Here is an 18,875-nt window from a genome sequence, read left to right as displayed (position 1 = left end):
CTCCCTCTGTCATGTGGTCTTTAAGATCTACCTTTCACCTCCATTCCATATTTTAAGCACAGGCTAGTAGGGTTTGCTGATGATAATCTGGTCCATATAAAATGTTCAAGCAATGCTTCACCTGTCAGATATCTGGAGTGAACCATCGAGAAAATCGAAGGCTGGAGGAATAACAGTGATCTCCAACTAAACAGTAGGGGTGGCCAGAATTTGCGTAGTCGCGCTACGCAAAGTTTCGTGAAACGGTAAAAAATCTCCGCGAACACTCAGAAATTTTGCGAAAAATGCAGAATTGCTTGTTTGCGATGCTTTTTTCCTGTTCGCAATCTTTTTGTGTGCTCGGGGAGAAACATCTTGCAAACACGCATTTTGAGAATGCAAACAAGCAAAAAATTCTGCGGAACGCAGAATTTGGGGCAATTTTGCACTCTCCGCGGAACGTGAAATTCCGCAAATTCCGCGAGCAGAACGGAATTTACCGCCCAGGCCTACTAAACAGTACAAAAACAAGGTTACCATCATTGAGACAAAGTAAAGTTTCAAGCTCAGTCCCTCCCTCTGCATACTATTTTTTAACACAACATCAATACTGTCTCCAAAGCCTAGATGTCATTTTTGATGCCAGCATGACATTATGCAAGCAGGTGGGAGCAGCGGTCAGCAGTTGTCTGTATCCAATAGCTAAATTGAGGCCTATTATGGCCTTTCTATTCCTCAAGCACAACCCTTCAAGGTTGGTGCAGCCATTAACTTGAGGCAGAGTTAGTACAATTACCTAAAGGCTGGTTTTGTTGTATTGAAAACCAGCAAAGCACAAACCATTGCGGTCAGACCTGTCAATGGCTTAAGCAAAAGACAAAGCACATCCAAGACCAGAAAAGCTCTACATTTCCTTCCAGTTCAGGGCAGAATTCTTAACAAGGCCTGCTAGAAGTTTCACTGACTAAACAATTTAACTCCTCAGTATCTATCCAGCCTCATCAATATATACTTTTCTGGGAGATCACCCAGTAGTTCAGACAAAACCCACTCAACCTTCCCTTGTTCAAGGTCCAGCATATTGGGCATTTCTCCTGGACACATGAGATACTTGTGCAGTTTCTTTCAGAAGCCATTTAAGTGATACATGTTCTAGACAAATGAAACGTACAGTTGTATAAAAGGCAGTCAATAGCAAAATATAAAGCTTAAAATGGGCGGGTAGATTCACGTAATTAAAATTTTAAAAGTCAAAATTTGGATTAATACAGTCCATTAAGCTTAGGGGGACTAGGTGCCTGCAGTTGTTTTGGTTTGGCTAGTGATTCTGGTAGACCCTGTGGCTGTTTCTTTTAGTCTACTAGCCACTATGTCAAAATACGTTGTTATACTGCAGTTTAGCTGGGTTTCTTCGGGATTAAAACAAAGCATCACAGCCTGTCTGCAGCTTGTTATGCCCTTCTGGTTCCAAAGGGGCGAAGTAGGGAACGTCTTATGTCCAGAAGGTTTGTGCAGATGCAAATAATGTGTATGAGGTCCTCTTTTCCAGAAGAACAGATTCGGCAACGATTTGCGGCGTTTTCCCTTTTCCAGGGTGCTAAGTGAGGCGTTATGGGTATCTTGCCGAGGCGCATATTGAGGAACTTGTTTTTTGTTATCTGTGTGAGTCCCGTTTTTAGATACTGTTGTTGTTTGAGAGCTGTGTAGCCTTTCAACACCACCCATCTGTGCGCTCTCTTGGCTAGTGTGGCTTTGTCCTCAATAGATGAGACCATCTTGGTGACTTACCATTTTTTTGAAGGTACCAGAGTCAGTTGGTGACTCCCATAGGTTTGTTAATCCTAAGGTTTCCGGTGATTCCATTAGGTAGTTTCTTGCTGGTGAGTTATCTCTAATGGACAGTTCAGTCCAGAGGTGGGCATTTAAGGATCCATGCTCAGCATCTCTGATTTTCCGCCAATTTTTTATGTATACGCCTCTTCTCTCCACCGTTTGTTTCTGCAATCCGAATTCAAGGTGGATTTGAGCGGGTGATGAATAGGTGGGCAGGAATAGGGATTGTTACACAAATTCTTTGATGATTATGTCCATCCAGCAAAACCCAGCATCGTTGATCTGGTCCCAGTTTGGAGCACGACATGGGCTAGACATAGCACACTTTGTGGGCTCAACACTTGCGAGATTCAGGACCATTATTAGGGCCACCTCTAGCTGTAGCTGTTGTGGTTGTCAGGCTTCTTTCAAAGATGGCTGCCAAGCGTTAGCTCTTTTGAGTGCATTTGTGTATTTCCCAGCTGACATGTTTTTGTCCTACTTGTGCTCTTCAGGTGAAATTAACATCACAGTCAGTGCCCACGCTGTTGCAGACTCTAAAATCTGTGGGGAGCGCAAGTCCATCGTCCCCGAGAAAGGAAGCAAAGACACGCTGAGGAAGGCCCTTCTTGTGAAGGTGAGTCCAGTACCAACATGGATGCCTCGAGTTAGGGGAAACAAACAGGTATGTGCACATCGGGCTTCCTATTTGGCCTATGTCCCACCAATGCAAGTTGCTTGGGTGCCACTGGATTGGGAGATGGCTGGCAGCCTCACTGGTAATAAGGGCTGGCCATGGCTCAGGAGTATAAACCCTGCCTCTCTCCTTGAGATGAACTCTGCAGAGAGATGCTAAATATCATATGAGCATTTAAATATTAAAAAGCTAGTTGACATGGCCGACGACCTTGTTTGGTTCAGCTCTGTAGCCTGTAAGTGGTACCAATGTGGCAGGATGCCCCTTACAAGAGCAATCCACCACTGCTTACAAAGTATTACTGGGAGTGATTGTGTCTCTAGTCCATTGGTTTAATATGACCCTCTCTCTTCCTGATTGTGTGTGTCCTGTGTGCAGGCTGAAGGCGTCCCAGAGGAGAAGACTCACAGCTCCCTCATGTGTAATGGTGGTAGGTGGACTTTTGTTTTCTTAGGGTGGCCTATCAGGTGTGTGAAAGGTTCCTATTTACTGATAAGAATTGCTGTCCAGAGCCAGCTGGTTTAATGGTGAACTGATGATACAAACTACCATTGAATCACCAGGTGGTGTCAATGTCTGATAGGTTCACCAAGGGATGCTGCTCACCGCTCAGAAAATGTTATTGAGTGAAAAATACTTACCAGGCAATGATCCAGGTGTGAAAAAGTCAGTCGTTATAAATCAAAGCTCAGTCGCACAACTGCACACGTGTTGTTATCGAGTCCATCTTTTATTGACATCCCAAGAAGAGAAATTGAGACAGTGTCCAGATCTCAGTTCCCGCCCCGAATTGATCCTGTCCCAGCTAATGGACTGTCCATAGATCACAGCATTGATTTGACCCCAATAAGGGACAGTGAATAGACATGTTATATAGCTGCAATAAATCCCATCTGCCCGAGGATTGGATCTGAACCATGACTTGTGAATGGACTGCACTCCACAGCTCACCTTAGATCCGATGTTCCTTCCTATCTAACAAGTGGGCAGAGAATTGGACATGCAAATATTTATTTATGTCCCATCATAACCATTGAAAGAGAAAGGTTTTACTATACATCCGTGATGTTTATAGCACTTTAGGCAGATGAGTGATTAATGAACAGCTATGTTGAGAGTCCACAAAGTGAATACAGGCAGAAATACGAATTCACAAGTGCTGAAGAATACATAGAAATAGAGCAAATACTGACAGGCATACACATGAATGCAAAACCATTACCCGCACAATGTTTGCAGTGTATTGTGGGTAAGAGGAGGTGGCATTTTAAATTGCTGCATGGATGACCCGGAAGATTGGACCAAGTGAGTTCCAGAGGAAGGACGCGAGTAGGAGGAGGGGCCAGTATCTAGAGTTACCTCAGGGAAAAGTAAGTGGAGCTAGAAGAGTTTGATTTGCAGATCTTAGGATGCAGGTAAAGTTTTAGAGAGTCAGAGTGGTAGAAAGGAGTTGGATGCATGAGTAAATTTAAATATATGGTTAGTAACTTGTAAAGGGACCCCTTCTTGGGGAGAGCCTGGTGGCAATAGGACGAGATAGGAGTGTGCCTGGGAGCAAAGCTTAAAACTAGATCCTGGGAGGCAGGTGTGTAGTGAGGAAGCCCCACTAGCAGTCTGTTTCAATAATCATATATAGTAAGACAAGGTCATTTAACAATGCTTTGACTGCATGGAATAATATGAATGGGCAGATATTCGGTGTATTTAATATTTGATAGCAGTTGTAGTGATGAAAAGTTTCAAAACCATCATAGTTCTAAAGAGAACATGATATATCTGGCAAAGGGGGCAATTTTCAGGCTGACAAGAGGCACTTTATAGGAAATGGTTAAGAGATGGGTGCAGTAGAGGATGGAAAGTTTATGACAGAGACTTGAAGATCTGAACTGCATTTGGATAATTGCACGTAATGTTGGAAAAACTAGCGGCCAGATTCATGAAAGACCCGTTTTGCGAGTCTTAAATAGCGATTCATAAGGAATCGCTATTACAGACTCGCAAAACGGGATTCATGTAGGAATCGCAAAATTAAATGCGATTCCTACAGATTCCTTATTTGCGATTAGCAAATTGCTAATCGCAAATAAGGAATAACTCCCCATTCATTCCTATGGGCCAAAAGGCCCATAGGAATGAATGGGGAGTATTCCTTATTTGCGATTAGCAATTTGCTAATCGCAAATAAGATAGCAATTTGAAGGGTGCCAGGGGTGTCCAAAGGACACCCTGTAGCACCCCTTAAATGCACATTTCAACAGGTGTTGTGCACACACATGTCCTAAGGACATGTGTGTGTATAACACGCAACTTAGAAAAATACTTTTAAAAGCATTTTTCTAAGTTTTCGCTATTTACCACGAGGTTTGACCTCACGGTAAATAGCGTCCGAAATTTGCGATTTTGCAATTTTAAAATGTTTCAAGAATAGCATTTAAGGAATCTCTAATAGAGATTCCTTAAATGCTATTCCTCACAAATTTGCGAGTTTCTAAATAGCGATTTTTGCATTTGGGATGATGAATCCGAAATGCAAAAATTTCATTCGCAAAGGGCCAGATTCTCAGAATCTGGCCCTTTGCGAGCGCAAATATGATTGATGAATCAGGCTGTTGGTGAAATTGCAATTAATTATGTGAAATTTAAAAAACTGCATTCAGTGCTGTATTTTTGCAGGAATTGCGTTTTGGCTTCCATGAGGACACATTCTGCACTGAACAAAATGGCAGAAGAGTCCTTTTATATTCTGTTGATCGCATTGATTCCATGCTCTTGAAGTACATTTTTTACTGTGAACGCTGTATAATTATGCAACGTGTCATAATAGCATAATATTCGTAATTTCGCTGAATAAGACTGATGCAAAATTACTGAAATCACAAAAGATAATGCCGGAGTAGCAAATGTCATGTAGGCCCAGAAGTAAATCCCAGCATTGATTTTTTGAGGACATTAGCCATGAATGAATGGTGCCTTAGAATGGATCATCCGAGGTGATTAATTTCTCAAAACATGAGCCAACTAGACTATAGATTGAAGACAAATCTCAAGTGATATCTCTATCCTTATTTCTTACTTATTTACATTTTCTGAATCTTTGCAGCTTCTGAGAAGATATCACTGAAGCTCCCTTCTCATGCAGTGCCCAACTCAGAGAGAGCCGAGGTCACTGTAGTAGGTGAGTAACCGCAAGCTCCTCAGGTCTCCGCGTCTGGAAGCTTCATCGGACATAGGGACAGAGTAAAACAGCAAACCCAACTAAGATCCAGCTCCCTTCGAAGTAGAGAAGAGCTTTGCTCTAAGACATCAACAAATTCTCTTAGGATCATCTTAGAGCCTTAGTCAGAGGAACATTGGAAAGTAGATGGGAGGCTTGTTGGACTCGTGTGTTCAGGAACAATGCAGAAACTATTAAGAATCAAGGATTGCACAACATCTCAACCATCTAAGTTCTAAATCAAGTTCCTTTGATACACAATTTTGTAATTACTAGGGGCTGAATTAGAGGTTGGAATGGCCACATAAAACAGTTTAAGAGCTTCAGTTCCTTCAGAAACTAGCATTCAATTACAACGTTTTCAGATTAGTTGGAAAGAAAAGTCTGAGAAGTCTTAAGATTGTTTCCAGCGTCATTTAAGAGGAACAACACAAACTTCTAGGAGTGTTAGTGGATGGTCAAGTGAGAGACAGACCAAGCACCAGATTTACTTACATTTGACACAATGGCGCACAGCAGTGCAACAGTTGCTGCTCTGCATTGAGTCAAAGGAAGTGAGCAGACAGAACAGCAATTTATACTAAGATACGGTGCGGATTCTCTAGTCCCCGTGTTGGGACATTTTAGGCAGCATTGCACTACAGTGCAAGAGTTTAAAGGCGATGGTGCATATGTTTTTTACAGGAAGGCTACCTTCCCAGTATAAAATACTACTCCTAGACATACTTTCCAACTTTTCCAAGTGTTTGTGCTGTACAGTACATACAATGTGTTGCAGTGATGCATTTGATGGTGTGTTGGATACCTTTGAAAGTGATCCAGGTGTTACCCGGATGCAGTGGAGACGTTCAGGATCAAAGGGCCCGATTCACAGAACTAACTTAAGACAAAATCCTAAACGTACTACCATTTTGGTATTCACGGAAGGCACTAACTCATTTTGGTATTCACAGAAGTTAGGACTCCTAACTTTAGGACTCCTAAATGCCTTCTGTGAGTACCGAAAGTCTTAAAGTCAGGATTTTTCTCAGTTTAGGAGTAGTAAAGTTAGGACTCCTAACTTTAGGAATCCTAAACTGAGAAAAATCCTAACTTGAAGACTTTCAGTATTCATAGAAGGCAAGTTAGGACTCCTAACTTCTGTGAATACCGAAATGAGAAAGTACCTTCTGTGAATACCAAAATGGTAGTACGTTTAGGATTTTGTCTTAAGTGAGTTCTGTGAATCGGGCCCAAAGGTTTTGACTCTAAGGTAACTGTTATTTTCTCAACCATGAATAGGTGAAAGATTTGGTGTTGTGGTAGGCCTGTAGCAGTGGAGGTACCACAATTAAGGAGGCAGATGTTGACAGTAGCAGTCACAACTATGAATAGCCCAGTGCGTTATGAATGTGCTGTTGTCTTCAAGTACATGGGAGTAAGAGTGGAGGGTGTTGTTTGATGACCTATTCTGGGTTTCATTGTCCTTTAGGAGTTCTGGTGAACCCCTGAGCTGTTGACCATACACTATTGGAGATTCTTTGACATTTTATAGTAAGGAGTTTAGCTGGTGGTGCTGTTGATGTGAGTTTATTATTAAATAAGACCAATCCTTTTTGAGAGTGGTTTAGTTTGAGTAGGTTTTTAGGTACTAAGGATGTGATGACTTTCACCAAAGGGTCTGAGTGTTGATAGTGGGCTTTCATGCTGCTGCTGTAAAGGTAAAATGTGTGAAATAACCATTTGATGATAGAGAAGGTTCTGGTCTAAAGTTTTCTTTATCTGGAATTGGTGGAGGAAGATTGTGCTGCAAAGTAACAATTATAGTAGACATGTTGGGAGGACTACGGGCAAAACCTGATACAAATTTGTCATGGAGGGAAAAAGTTTGTGCTACTGAGGTTGGGTGGTAGGGTGGAGGCAAACCAGTAGAGAAGGAACTTCCTGCTAATTCAGATAGATGGTGTACAGAGTCAGAGGTCACACTAGGATTAAAAAGGACAAAGCTCCCTGCCTTGCCATTTCCGTAAGCATTAAGTATGCCTTCAAAGATTTTGAGTTGTGGTACTTCACTTTAGGGCCCAGTGAAGGATGCTACTGTGGTGAGTCGATGTGAGCTTGTGGATTCTAAACCACGTTTTCCCAAGGTTCTTGAATTTGAGCTTAAAGTTTGAAGTGGAAATTAAATTGTTTGTTAGAATGAAAGTGGACTTTTGAGAAGGGACATGACAGGACCCAACAGAAAAAAGAGGGAGGAAAAAAGAAATTCAAGAGGGGAAATACAATGGGAAAAAAGAATGGGGGGAAGTGAGAGAGCACATGTGAGAAAGAGCTGGAAAGAAAGGGAGGAGGTATGAGAACCGGTCACAGAAAAGAACATATTAAGAGTGCATGATAAAGGGAGATGGAGAGAGAAACATACAAGGAAAAGGATGAAGGGCAAAGGGTCTCAGAGAGGCAATATATAAATATAAATAAAGAGATTGGGTTAAGAGAAATGGATGACGAAAAAATGGAACAGGCGAGTGGGCAGACAAAGAATTTGCTATCCATTGGCTGTTTTAGCCTTAGGACTTGTTGTGTATCAAGGTAAGCACCCCAGAACAGATGGCTTTAATGTTGGAGAGGACATGAGTTATAGAAATCTTGCGGTCCATTGGACTTTTTACATACAATCCTGAAAAGGTTGTTATCTGTAGAACAGAACGTCGATTTTCTATGTGCCCATCCTTCTTTTCCCCTTTTCACGTGCTGCTCCCGCTGTTCCCAGGTGACATTATGGGGACGGCCTTGAACAACATTGACAAGCTCCTGGCTAGGCCCTCTGGCTGCGGAGAGCAAAACATGATCAAGTTTGCTCCCAACATCGTCATCCTTCAGTACTTGAAGAACACCGGCCAAATGACAGATGAAACCAAAGCCAAGGCCAATGACTTCTTGATTTCAGGTAAGTGACAGAGTGACCTGCGGCTTCCTTTAACACCATTTCCTGTGACTTCACTACAAGGGACCTTATGTATTATGATGGTATTCCATGTAACACCACTTCCAGTGATATCACTCTCTGGGTCATCTTTTCCTGTGTCTTCGCTCTCTATAATTAGTTCTATTTATCCCACTTTGATTTCATTCCATATAGTTCGGAAGTGAATTTTGCACTGTTATCTTTCCAGGAGAACCTTAACAGTCACTCCACAAAGCTCCTTATTCATTCAAGACCACACCTGCTCTAATACAACAGCACAACAATCAAGACACTGTTACAAAAACGGCGGCCTGCTGTTTTTGCGATCATCAGATCCTTGCGGAAAATTTTTCTTTCCTTTGCTGCCCCCTCAGGCGCGTGCGCTAGTGGCAAGTAGTATGATTCTCAGTAGGTATACAACGTTTAGCACGCATTTTTTACAACGCACTACCATTACAACGCAGGCATTACCTCGCATACCATTACAACGCATTGCGCTGGGGGGCGCTCTAGGATAGGGAATAAGTTTAATTTTATATCCAACACCTTCCCTAGTGTCCACGGGGACTGGAGTTGGAATATAAAATTATACTTACCACTATCCAGCACCTCAAAGCGCTATGCGTTGTAACGGTATTCGTTGTAAATACCGCGTTGTAAAGGTATGCGTGGTATTAGTATGCGTGCTAACGTCATACATCCTTCTCAGTAGGCTGGACTATTGTAATGCCCTGCTGCTTGACTCTCCGAAGTTCCTTTTGGATAGACTTCAGAGGATCCAGTCAGCGGCGGCCAAGTTAGTTCTAGGACTACCCAGAAGGTCCTCCTCATCCGCGGCCTTGGCAGAATTGCGCTTGCTCCCTTTGAGACAGAGAGTTCAGTTCAAGTCTCTCTGCCTTGTTTTCAAAGCCCTTCATGGGCTGGGTCCTGCGCTCACGCGGAAAAAATTTGATTGGTATGTCCCGATGAGAAGGCTTCGCTCCTCATCAGCGAGACTGGTGAAGGTACCGAGGGTTAGAAAAGTCAGGTCGGGTGGTAGATCTTTTGGAGTGGCATCGGCCAAACTTTGGAATGAACTCCCGTGGGAGATCAGACAAATCAAGGAGCTCCTCTCGTTTAGAAGGAGTTTGAAAACCTGGTTGTTCCCCAAGACATAGTCGTCTGTCTTGTATCCAACACATTTCTTTTCTGTCCTCTGAGATGCCTAGCGCCAGGATGCCTGCAAGGTGACAGCGCGCTTTATAAGTTAAATATATAAATGCATAAATTCTCTTTACCACAAGTCCATTCCAGCCACATGAGAAATCAAAGCATGAATCCTGTGTTTATTTATTTATTCGTTTTATAAAGCGCTGTTTCATTTTTCTAACTACATATGAGTGCTAGAGGATCTGACAACTTATGTTGTAATGAAGAGATTAGAGTCCATTCAAAAGGGAAGAGCCTTTATCCATTGTTTTTTGTTGTAGCCACTGATCTGAGAGTTCAATTATTAAGTGAGTCTCAATAGGGGTTTCTTAAATTGTACATGATTAGGTTCAGTTCTCAAGGAGGAATTGCAGGCATTCCAAAATCTAGGGCCCGGTACTCCCTGAGATGTACCACTGTTCTTCACCTTCATAAGCGCACACTGTTTGTTCGGATCAAAGGTTGACAATATTCTTCTGTTTCTGTTGGGTTACAGTGTAGAGCCAGTTGCTGCAGTTATTCTTGGCCTTTCTCTCAGGAGGCTTTATGAATGGTGCACAGACCTGTGAATTGGTATCTACCTTCTACTGAAGACCAGTGGTGAGCTTTCAGGGAAGGTTTATGTGGTCATGGGTGCAGATGTTGAATAGTTCTGCAGAATTTGTGGGCTGACAGTCATGTTCTTGAGGTTCCATTACAGATGTTGTTTGCACTTACAGGTATGCCCTGACAATTCACTTTACTTATTTATGGTCACTATTTCCAGTCCAGGTTTTTTTCTCCATAAATCTTTTTTTTCAGTTGTGTTAGTCTTACTAGTTCAGTGGAAGAAAAGTAAGAATGCAAAGCCTGGAATACAGCGGAAGTCACACGAACGTGCAAGATTGGCGACAGTGTTTGTAATGACCTGGAAGTGCGTGGTCATCCGAAGTTCTAAGTTCAACATACTCTTGCAGTCGCCTGGCATTTTGAGTGCTGCATCATAGGGTCCACCTGACCCTCACGCCAGCCCATAACCAAGGGATGGTACTCTTTGTGCAATGAGGCTTGACCATGCGGCCAGTTGCAGCCAGGTTTTTCTGTTGCAGTTGGGGTTGCATTCATGACTGATCATTCCAGGCTGGTTTAACTGATCCATATCTAAGAAATCCAACTCATTATTTTTCTATGACCCTTCATCAAGGTTTTATGGTTGTTCATCATCTTTACAGAACACCTTCTTGATCTGTGAAACGCAGAATAAGGACCCTGAAAGCATCTCAATCACACAGTGTTGGTGGAGTGTTTTGAAGCTTTAACTAGCCAAAGTACTGAACTTTGGAACCTTCTTTTGAATGCTTGAATGAAACTCTGGAATAGGTTTATCCTAAAAAGGCCTCTGGAGTTGCTGTGCAGTCGGTTTTGCCTGATCTTAAGTGATATTTTACTCATGTTGTACACTGTGCTCCTCCTGTATGGAAATCAAATCACCCAGACAATAATGAACCAAGAGAAATTTCAGGGCACAACACAATAATGTTGCCAGTGGGACAAGTGCAATGAACCGCTCTGAATATCCTTCCTCACATCTCCACTGTTTCAACAATGATAAACACATTGGTTCTTGGGCATGCCTAATAATGCAGAATGGGCCCCCAGCCAGGCAGACAAGGCTACAAGGATAAACTTATCTGAAAGGGCACAGCTACTTTTGCAGCTCATGTGGGGTTTTCCGGGTTGTAGTCTGGAATATCGCGGAAGAAAGTTTGATCAAACACAATATCATGAACTAAATCCTTTCTGAATAAATTGGGAATAAATGGTGCCATTCCACACAAGCTAACCTTCTCTGACTTACTACAGCCATTGACCATGCCAACACAGTAGTCAGAGGTGTAGCACCTGAGAGTTTTGGTCTGAGAGAAAGGTGGGTGAAAAACAAACTTTCATGAATAGAACTTGAGAGCAGAATATCATTTGATGGTCAAGGCTTTTTGATCCTTCTACAGACGAAATTCTGGACAGTATCCCAAGGCAGCAATCATATCAGAGGCCTTAGGGGTGGTTCCTCCTTCCAAAGTAAGGGTGAAGCAGCTCTCAGATGCCTTGGGTGCCCCTTCATAAAATAATGAATACACTAACTGAGACAGCATGGGCATTTTTTCCGTCTGCCACGTCATCCTGTTCCTAACTTTGGAAACACTAGGGGGCATATTCACAAGGATTCATCGCAGAATTATCCCCAATTTAACGCATCAAATGTGGTGATAGAACTAACACCCCATTCACAAGCTGGTGCAAACTGCAGACAACACCAGTATTCCCGCGATAACTGCCCCCAAATTTATCTCCATGGTGGACACCATCAACTAACACTAATGAGATGCAGAGTAGGCGTTCCCGTGCAAAAACACACGAGAAAACCACAACACTACATTCACAACGAACTGCCAGATCTGCGAAGCGATGCAAAAACAGGAGATAACCCGCAGTAGCACCAGAGATTTTATACCTGCCTTTTGCTGGTGTTAAGCAGGATGACTAAATGCAACATGGAAGGGAACACTGCCAGGAGCCTTTTAAGATGCAGATATTCCAAGGTGTCTGCCTAAGTTAGCACCACTAAAATGACAGTATTTTTGATTAAAACAAATGGTCAGACTTCAAAGAAGCTGATTGCTGCGGTCACCATGCCGCCAGTCTCACAGTGACACCTGGCTTCCAGCAGAGGCAGGGTTGGGCCGGGAGCTAACAGTAGGGATTCTGGGACTTTACAGCCGAATATCGGCCATTCACAAAGTATTGACGGCTAACGCAGGATTTCAATGCTCCATCATGATGATTAGTACGTGGGTTTTTACACCGCTTCCCTGTTACTATCACCATTTACAGCGGGCTTGAAAATACCCCGCTAACAAGGGGATATTAATCAGGGTTAACTTTTCTGCCGACAAATATTGCACGTTCTTGTGAATATGGCCCTAGGTTTGCACCCCTGGTGGCGGCAGCTAGGTGCAGTCTATTTTCTGCTGCTTCTGTTTTGCCTATCCTATCACGTAACCTGTTGTAGTAGCTTTTGATACTTGTTGGGGCTGGGTAGTTTTTAAGGTGGAAAAGATCAACTTCTACTGTTGGTTTAACATATACCCCAAAACCCTTCTACCCCAACTATTTTTACAGTTCACTGTAGTTGTGATCAAGACTAGAAGTTGATATTGAAATGTTCCTGTTCCTAAAACTTTAAAGGGCTTGTATTTTTTTCTTTCCACTTGGTGAAAGGGATTGATCCTCTGAGTCCTATTCTATAGATCCCGGAGCCTTTCTGGATGTTTTCCTCATGTATGACTGCTGCATAAGCTTTTTGAAGAAGGCTGATAGGCAGACCTCTTCTAGTTGGTTGTTCATGGCTGTAATTTAGAATGATCGCTGGTTCCCTGAATCTCCATGGATTCTTGAGAACGTATTAGTCAACTGAATAGGGCATTGTTCCTTAGTTTAGATGTTTGAACTACCCTTTTCATCCTGCGTTGAACTTTGGGAGGTGATTGCCCTCCTCATCAAAGAAGTTCCCTCCTTTCTCCTCTTTTCCATCACTTGCATCACTGCTGCTCTGGTTTCAGTTTAAGCTTGGACCTGGTCAAGGCTGGATCCTGTGCTTTTGAAACTAAAAATTTTGACCAGGTCCTTAGAGATCAAATTATGATGCGCACTAAAAGTAAAAAAATTCAAGAACGTCTCTGGATGGGGACGGATTCTTCTCTCAGTGCTGTTTTGAACATTGCAAAGGGCATCGAACAGTCTGAACTATTTGTAAATGAAATTAGAAACCAGGATGTTAAAAGTAAAGTGGTCATTCCTGAAGTTTCTTTGGTCAAAAACGTCAATAATTTTAAGAAAACTCCCGTCCCTTTCAGAAAAGATTTTGCAGGAAGGGAGAATAGATTTCCTATTAGGAAAAGTCAAATTATTTGTTATAGATGTGGGGCAAATGACCACGTAGGCAATTATAGAGGTTGTCCTGCGTGGAACAAAATTTGTGTCAAGTGTAAAAAATCTGGGCACTTCAGTAAAATGTGTAAGTCTCCTCAAAAAGTTAACTTTTTGTCCTATGAAGATTGTGAAGATGTCGAACAACCTTCTGAAATTAACACGTTGTTATGTGTAAGTGACACAAAATGTGAAGGGTTTCCCTCTGATATCATCAGTATTAATGGTAAGGATATTTCTATGCTAATAGATTCCTGTGCTTGGTACACTTTAATTGGCAAAAATGTTTTTGATCGCCACTGGCCTTCTACTAAGTTACTACCACCTGACGTAAATCCAGGTGGGTATACTGGTAAGAAGATTGACATGGAAGGTTACATGTGGGCAGACATTAAGTTCAAAGACAGGACCATAAAAGGGAAAGTTTATGTTTCATCTAAGGGTGCGTCACTGTTATGTTGGCCTCACCAACATGACCTTGGCATTAAGCTTGACCCAAATGCATCACCCCCTGTCTATGTTGTTCCTCCTGAAAATGACTTCATCCTTCAGTTGAAGCAAAAATTTTCATCTATTTTTTCGGACAGTTTGGGAACCTTCACAAATTTCAAACACCGTATAATACTTAAAGATTCAGCTATTCCCATCAGACACAGAGTAAGGAACGTCCCTTTAGCCTACCGTGAAAAATTAAAGGGAATTTTAGCAGATTTAGTTGACAAGAAAATCATTGAACCAGTAGAATCCTCTCCGTGGGTTTCGCCAGTAGTTTTGTCCCTCAAAAGTAACGGCGAACTCCGTTTATGTGTTGACCTTCGGAGTTTAAATAAGGAAATTTGGATTGATAGACACCCCTTACCCCATATCCATGAACTCATCTCCACTTTATCGGGAGCTACTGTGTTCTCAACTCTAGATCTAACTAGTGCATACCACCAAGTGTTGCTCCATGAAGAGTCAAAGTTTTTGACGACATTTATTACGCCTGAAGGCATGTTCCAGTATTGCAGGATGCCTTTCGGCCTAGCCAGTGCGGCTTCGGTCTTCCAAAGACTAATGAAGACTGTTCTAGAGGGTTGTCTTGGTGCCATCGCCTTTCAAGACGATATTCTTATTTACGGGAAAAGTTATGAAGAACATGATGTTAATTTAGAAAATGTTTTAAAATGTGTCCAAGAGAAAGGTCTAACTTTAAAATTATCAAAATGCAAGTTTAGGCAAAACAAGGTCGAATACCTGGGTCACGAAATATCCTCAGAAGGTATAAAGCCCAAATTCAATCATATACAGAGTATTTTAAAGGCACCAGCACCGTTGAATAAAGAACAACTGGTGTCCTTCCTGGGCTTAACTGAATTCTACAGTAAGTTTGTCCAGGGTTATGCATCAAAGGTACATCCATTAAGATCTCTGCTAAAGAAAGATATTAAGTTTGTTTGGGGTCACGAACAACAACTGGCTTTCGATTTGATGAAACAAGAAGTAGCAAATGCCCCGTTTCTTAAACCATTCACTTTGGGTAATGAATGCATAGTTTGTGTGGATGCAAGCAATGTGGGTTTGGGTGCTGTCTTAATCCAGAAAGACAAAGGGGATGAATGTGTGGTCTCATATGCTTCTAGGACACTACGTGGTGCTGAATATAACTATTCTACAATAGAAAAGGAACTCTTAGCATGCACCTGGGCCTGTGAACATTTTAGGCAATTTATTTGGGGAACCAGATTCCGTTTAAGAACTGATCATAAGCCCTTGATAAACATGTTGGCAGCTGGTGGCGGTAGAACGTTAACTGCACGTCTAGCCCGTCTTGCAGCAAAACTACAAGAATTTCAGTGTGTTGTAGAGTATATTCCTGGTCGTCTTAACGTACACGCTGATTGTATGTCCAGGTTACCGTTAATTAATGCTATTTGGTGTGAACAGTGTGATTCTGACGTTGTGTTCAACATCGATGATGTTAATGAATGTGCCACTGCTTGTTCTGCTGATAGCATATCTGAGACTGTTTGGAGAGAAGCCATGACCAAGGATACTTGTCTATCTAGTGTAGTGGATCATTTGCAACATGGTTGGCCTCAAGAGAGGTATCTTTCTGGTGACATTCTCTCATTTTTTAAAATTCAGGACGAACTTATGTTTGACCAAGGTTTTCTAATCAGAGGTGACAAAATCATTCCCCCCCTTACTTTGAGAGAAAGAATTGTTTCTATGGCACATGAAGGCCACATGGGCATGTCCAGCACCAAGAGGCGTATCCGTGAATTCTACTGGTGGCCCGGGGTTGACAGGATGGTGGATAAGTGGGTTAGTTCCTGCTCCCCGTGTGCTAAAAGTGACAAGACTGTCAAACCTTTGTCTACGAGTGTTTCTCCTATTGAATTTGTAGCTTGTCCTTGGAAAAAATTAGGCATTGACATTATTGGTCCCTTATCTTTGTCTCCCAACAAGGAGGTCTTTGCTTTAGTGCTCATCGACTATTTTTCTAAGTGGCCTGAACTTAAAGTTGTGGATAAGGTTGGTTCTACACAGGTTATTCAGTTTCTGGACGAAGTTTTTTGCAAGGAAGGAATACCAGCCGAAATTGTGTCTGACAATGGGCCACAATTTGTGAGTAGGGAATTTGAATCTTTTCTTGTTAGGTGTGGAATTGTGCATAAGAGGGTGTCCAATTATAACCCTCAGGCCAATGGTCAAACAGAACGCTTTAATAAGGTTGTCAAGGAATCTATCCAATTGGCCATTAAGAGTAACCTTGATTGGAAGAAATCCTTACGTGCTATGCTTTTGTCTTACCGTACCTCTCCTAATTCCGTCACAGGCCTATCACCTTTTGAAATGCTCAGGGGTAGGAAACCTGGTTCCAAGCTGCTCCCTTGGTGGTTAAAATCCAAACTACCATTTGAATCTTCTTTTGATTGTAATGAAGTCAAAGACAGGGTTTTGAAATATCAAGAGAAGATGAAAAACAGTTTTTTGTCTTTAAATAGCCAAAGTACCAAAATCAAAGTTGGGGATTTTGTGCGAGTCAAGTTGGGTAGGTCTGTTGGGAACAAATGGAACAAATGGTCTGATCCTTGTAGGGTGATTGAAATTTTCTCAAAAGCTATTCGTGTCGAAGGGGGGAAGGTATGGAATTTCAGGAGAGTGTCTCTATGCAAGAACCCCAGCTCGGAAGATAACAGTCTGTGTCCTCCTATCTCAGTACCTAGTCATTCCACTGTTGAAGATGACACCTCTTATTCTGCCATGGTTGACACCTTTGCACCGGAGAGTCCGGTTCCCAATGTTCCTGCATATGTTTCTCCTCCTCAATCCTCCCCGTCCTCTGATGATTGTGTTGTCAATAATTCCAATGTTCTGGAAAATGTTCCTGATTCTCTAAGTTCTTCTCCCAAACACAGTGTTGTTCCTTTCACAGTGCAAAGGAAAAGTTCTCGCGTCAAGCAATTACCTGTAAAACTACATGATTACTTATGTTGAATTTTTCTTTTTGTTTTTTTTATTTTTTTTTTAGGGGGGAAGGTGTGTAGTATCCTATGTCATCCTATGTTACTGCACCATTCCTTCTCAGAATTGTTATTGTACATTCCTGGCTTAACATTCTATCTGTACTAGCTGGTCAGTTACTACTGGTGTTATGCTGGAGGTGGTTGTTAAGCTGTCTTCTCAGAATAAACTACTTCCAACTTCTCTCTGCTTCCTTGGACTAATTACTACAGGTGGTTTGTGTGACCATTTGCACTGTCGTCAGTGGGTATTGGCTACTTTCTTCAGAATTGTGTTTTTTCCACCTCCCCCTTAGACGTGGATGCTTTGGTATAATCACTCCAGTGTACAGAAAGAAGAGGAGCAGCAAATTACTCATCGGAGTAGCTTTTCTTCTGGAGTCCATGGCCTCTCTCTAGGCAGACATAAGGAATGGGGGGCATATTATCAAGGGGGGCGATAGGCAATTTTCGCCGCTTTAGCTGCCGTTTTTGGCCGCTAAGCGGCAAATATTTTATCGCCCTATTAGCACGCTGTCGTTAACAGCAGTTAGCGACAGCTTGTAGGCGATAGCGAGCGGTTTGGGGCCCGCTTTGCAAGTCAGCAATATTCATCACTAATGACATGCAAAGTAGGCGTACCCAACCAGTTAGCGACTGAAAGCAGTCGCTAACATCGCTATCACCTATTACCAACACAGGCGTAGCGATGGAAATATTTGCGCTAAGCGTGAATATCTCCAAAAACTAACACCTGCTCAGACCAGTTCTTAGCCATTATATCCAATGGGAGGTGTATATAATGCCTAAGACCCTGTTAGCGATAAAGTGTGAATATCGCTGCATTCTCAGCGATATTCATAGATTTTTCCGCTATCGCCGGGAATTTTATCACTTTTGAGATAAACGTTGCTAATAGCACATTATCTCAGCGATGAAATCCTGTGATGCGCGTTGATAAAAATATTGCCACTAACCCTACTTAGCGATAAATATCGCTATTTGTTGATAATATGCCCCGAGGATCCAAATCTGCCACATGCACTCATTCATCTACCATTGTAACCTACTCGGAGCTGGACAAACGTCATCTCTGGCTGTAGCCTAACAGCAGGAGATTCCATGGACTTTGAAGCAAGTAGGACAATAGGCTAGCGGTACAAATGTCTCTATAGTGACATGTGTGGGCCCCATAAACAATCTCTTACAGGTATTTTCAAATCTGTTTTAGATGTGTCTGCCAAGGGCAGCACCCAAAGTCCATTGACAGAGGCCTAGAAATTCAGATATGGGCTATACACAAAGGAGAACACACACATAAGTAGATCTACACATGTAAGTTTACTCTTACAATTTGCAGTAAAATTAGTTCTTTTGGCTGGTCACCAATTGCAAGTGTGAATTTACAACAAAGTGTAGACTTAGATGTGCCCACCCCCTGATATCATTGGCGTTCAGCCTAATTTGTAAGAGTGATGTTACTACTTGTAACTTTTCACATGTGAGGTAAAGAATGTGCTGTGATAAAGTATAGAAAGATCTTAAAAAGTATATTAAATGTTTAAAAACATTAGAACAAATATTTTC

At 42.1% G+C, this 18,875-nt stretch overlaps 1 protein-coding gene across 1 annotated transcript in view; it reads left to right on the top strand.

Moving 5' to 3' along the window:
* Window positions 1-18,875, top strand: part of LOC147706543 (alpha-2-macroglobulin-like protein 1) — a 96,613-nt gene that overhangs the window by 21,154 nt on the left and 56,584 nt on the right. Inside the window, exons 5-8 of the mRNA XM_086929629.1 lie at window positions 2,307-2,428; window positions 2,867-2,918; window positions 5,589-5,663; window positions 8,452-8,628. Coding sequence (XP_086785755.1) covers window positions 2,307-2,428; window positions 2,867-2,918; window positions 5,589-5,663; window positions 8,452-8,628 — 426 coding nt within the window. The remainder of the gene's footprint in view (window positions 1-2,306; window positions 2,429-2,866; window positions 2,919-5,588; window positions 5,664-8,451; window positions 8,629-18,875) is intronic.

This window comes from Lissotriton vulgaris, chromosome 7 (assembly GCF_964263255.1).
Source record: "Lissotriton vulgaris chromosome 7, aLisVul1.2, whole genome shotgun sequence".
Classification (NCBI taxonomy): domain Eukaryota; kingdom Metazoa; phylum Chordata; class Amphibia; order Caudata; family Salamandridae; genus Lissotriton; species Lissotriton vulgaris.
Note: the sequence above shows the minus strand (reverse complement) of the source record. Positions and strands in the feature narration are given on the sequence as shown.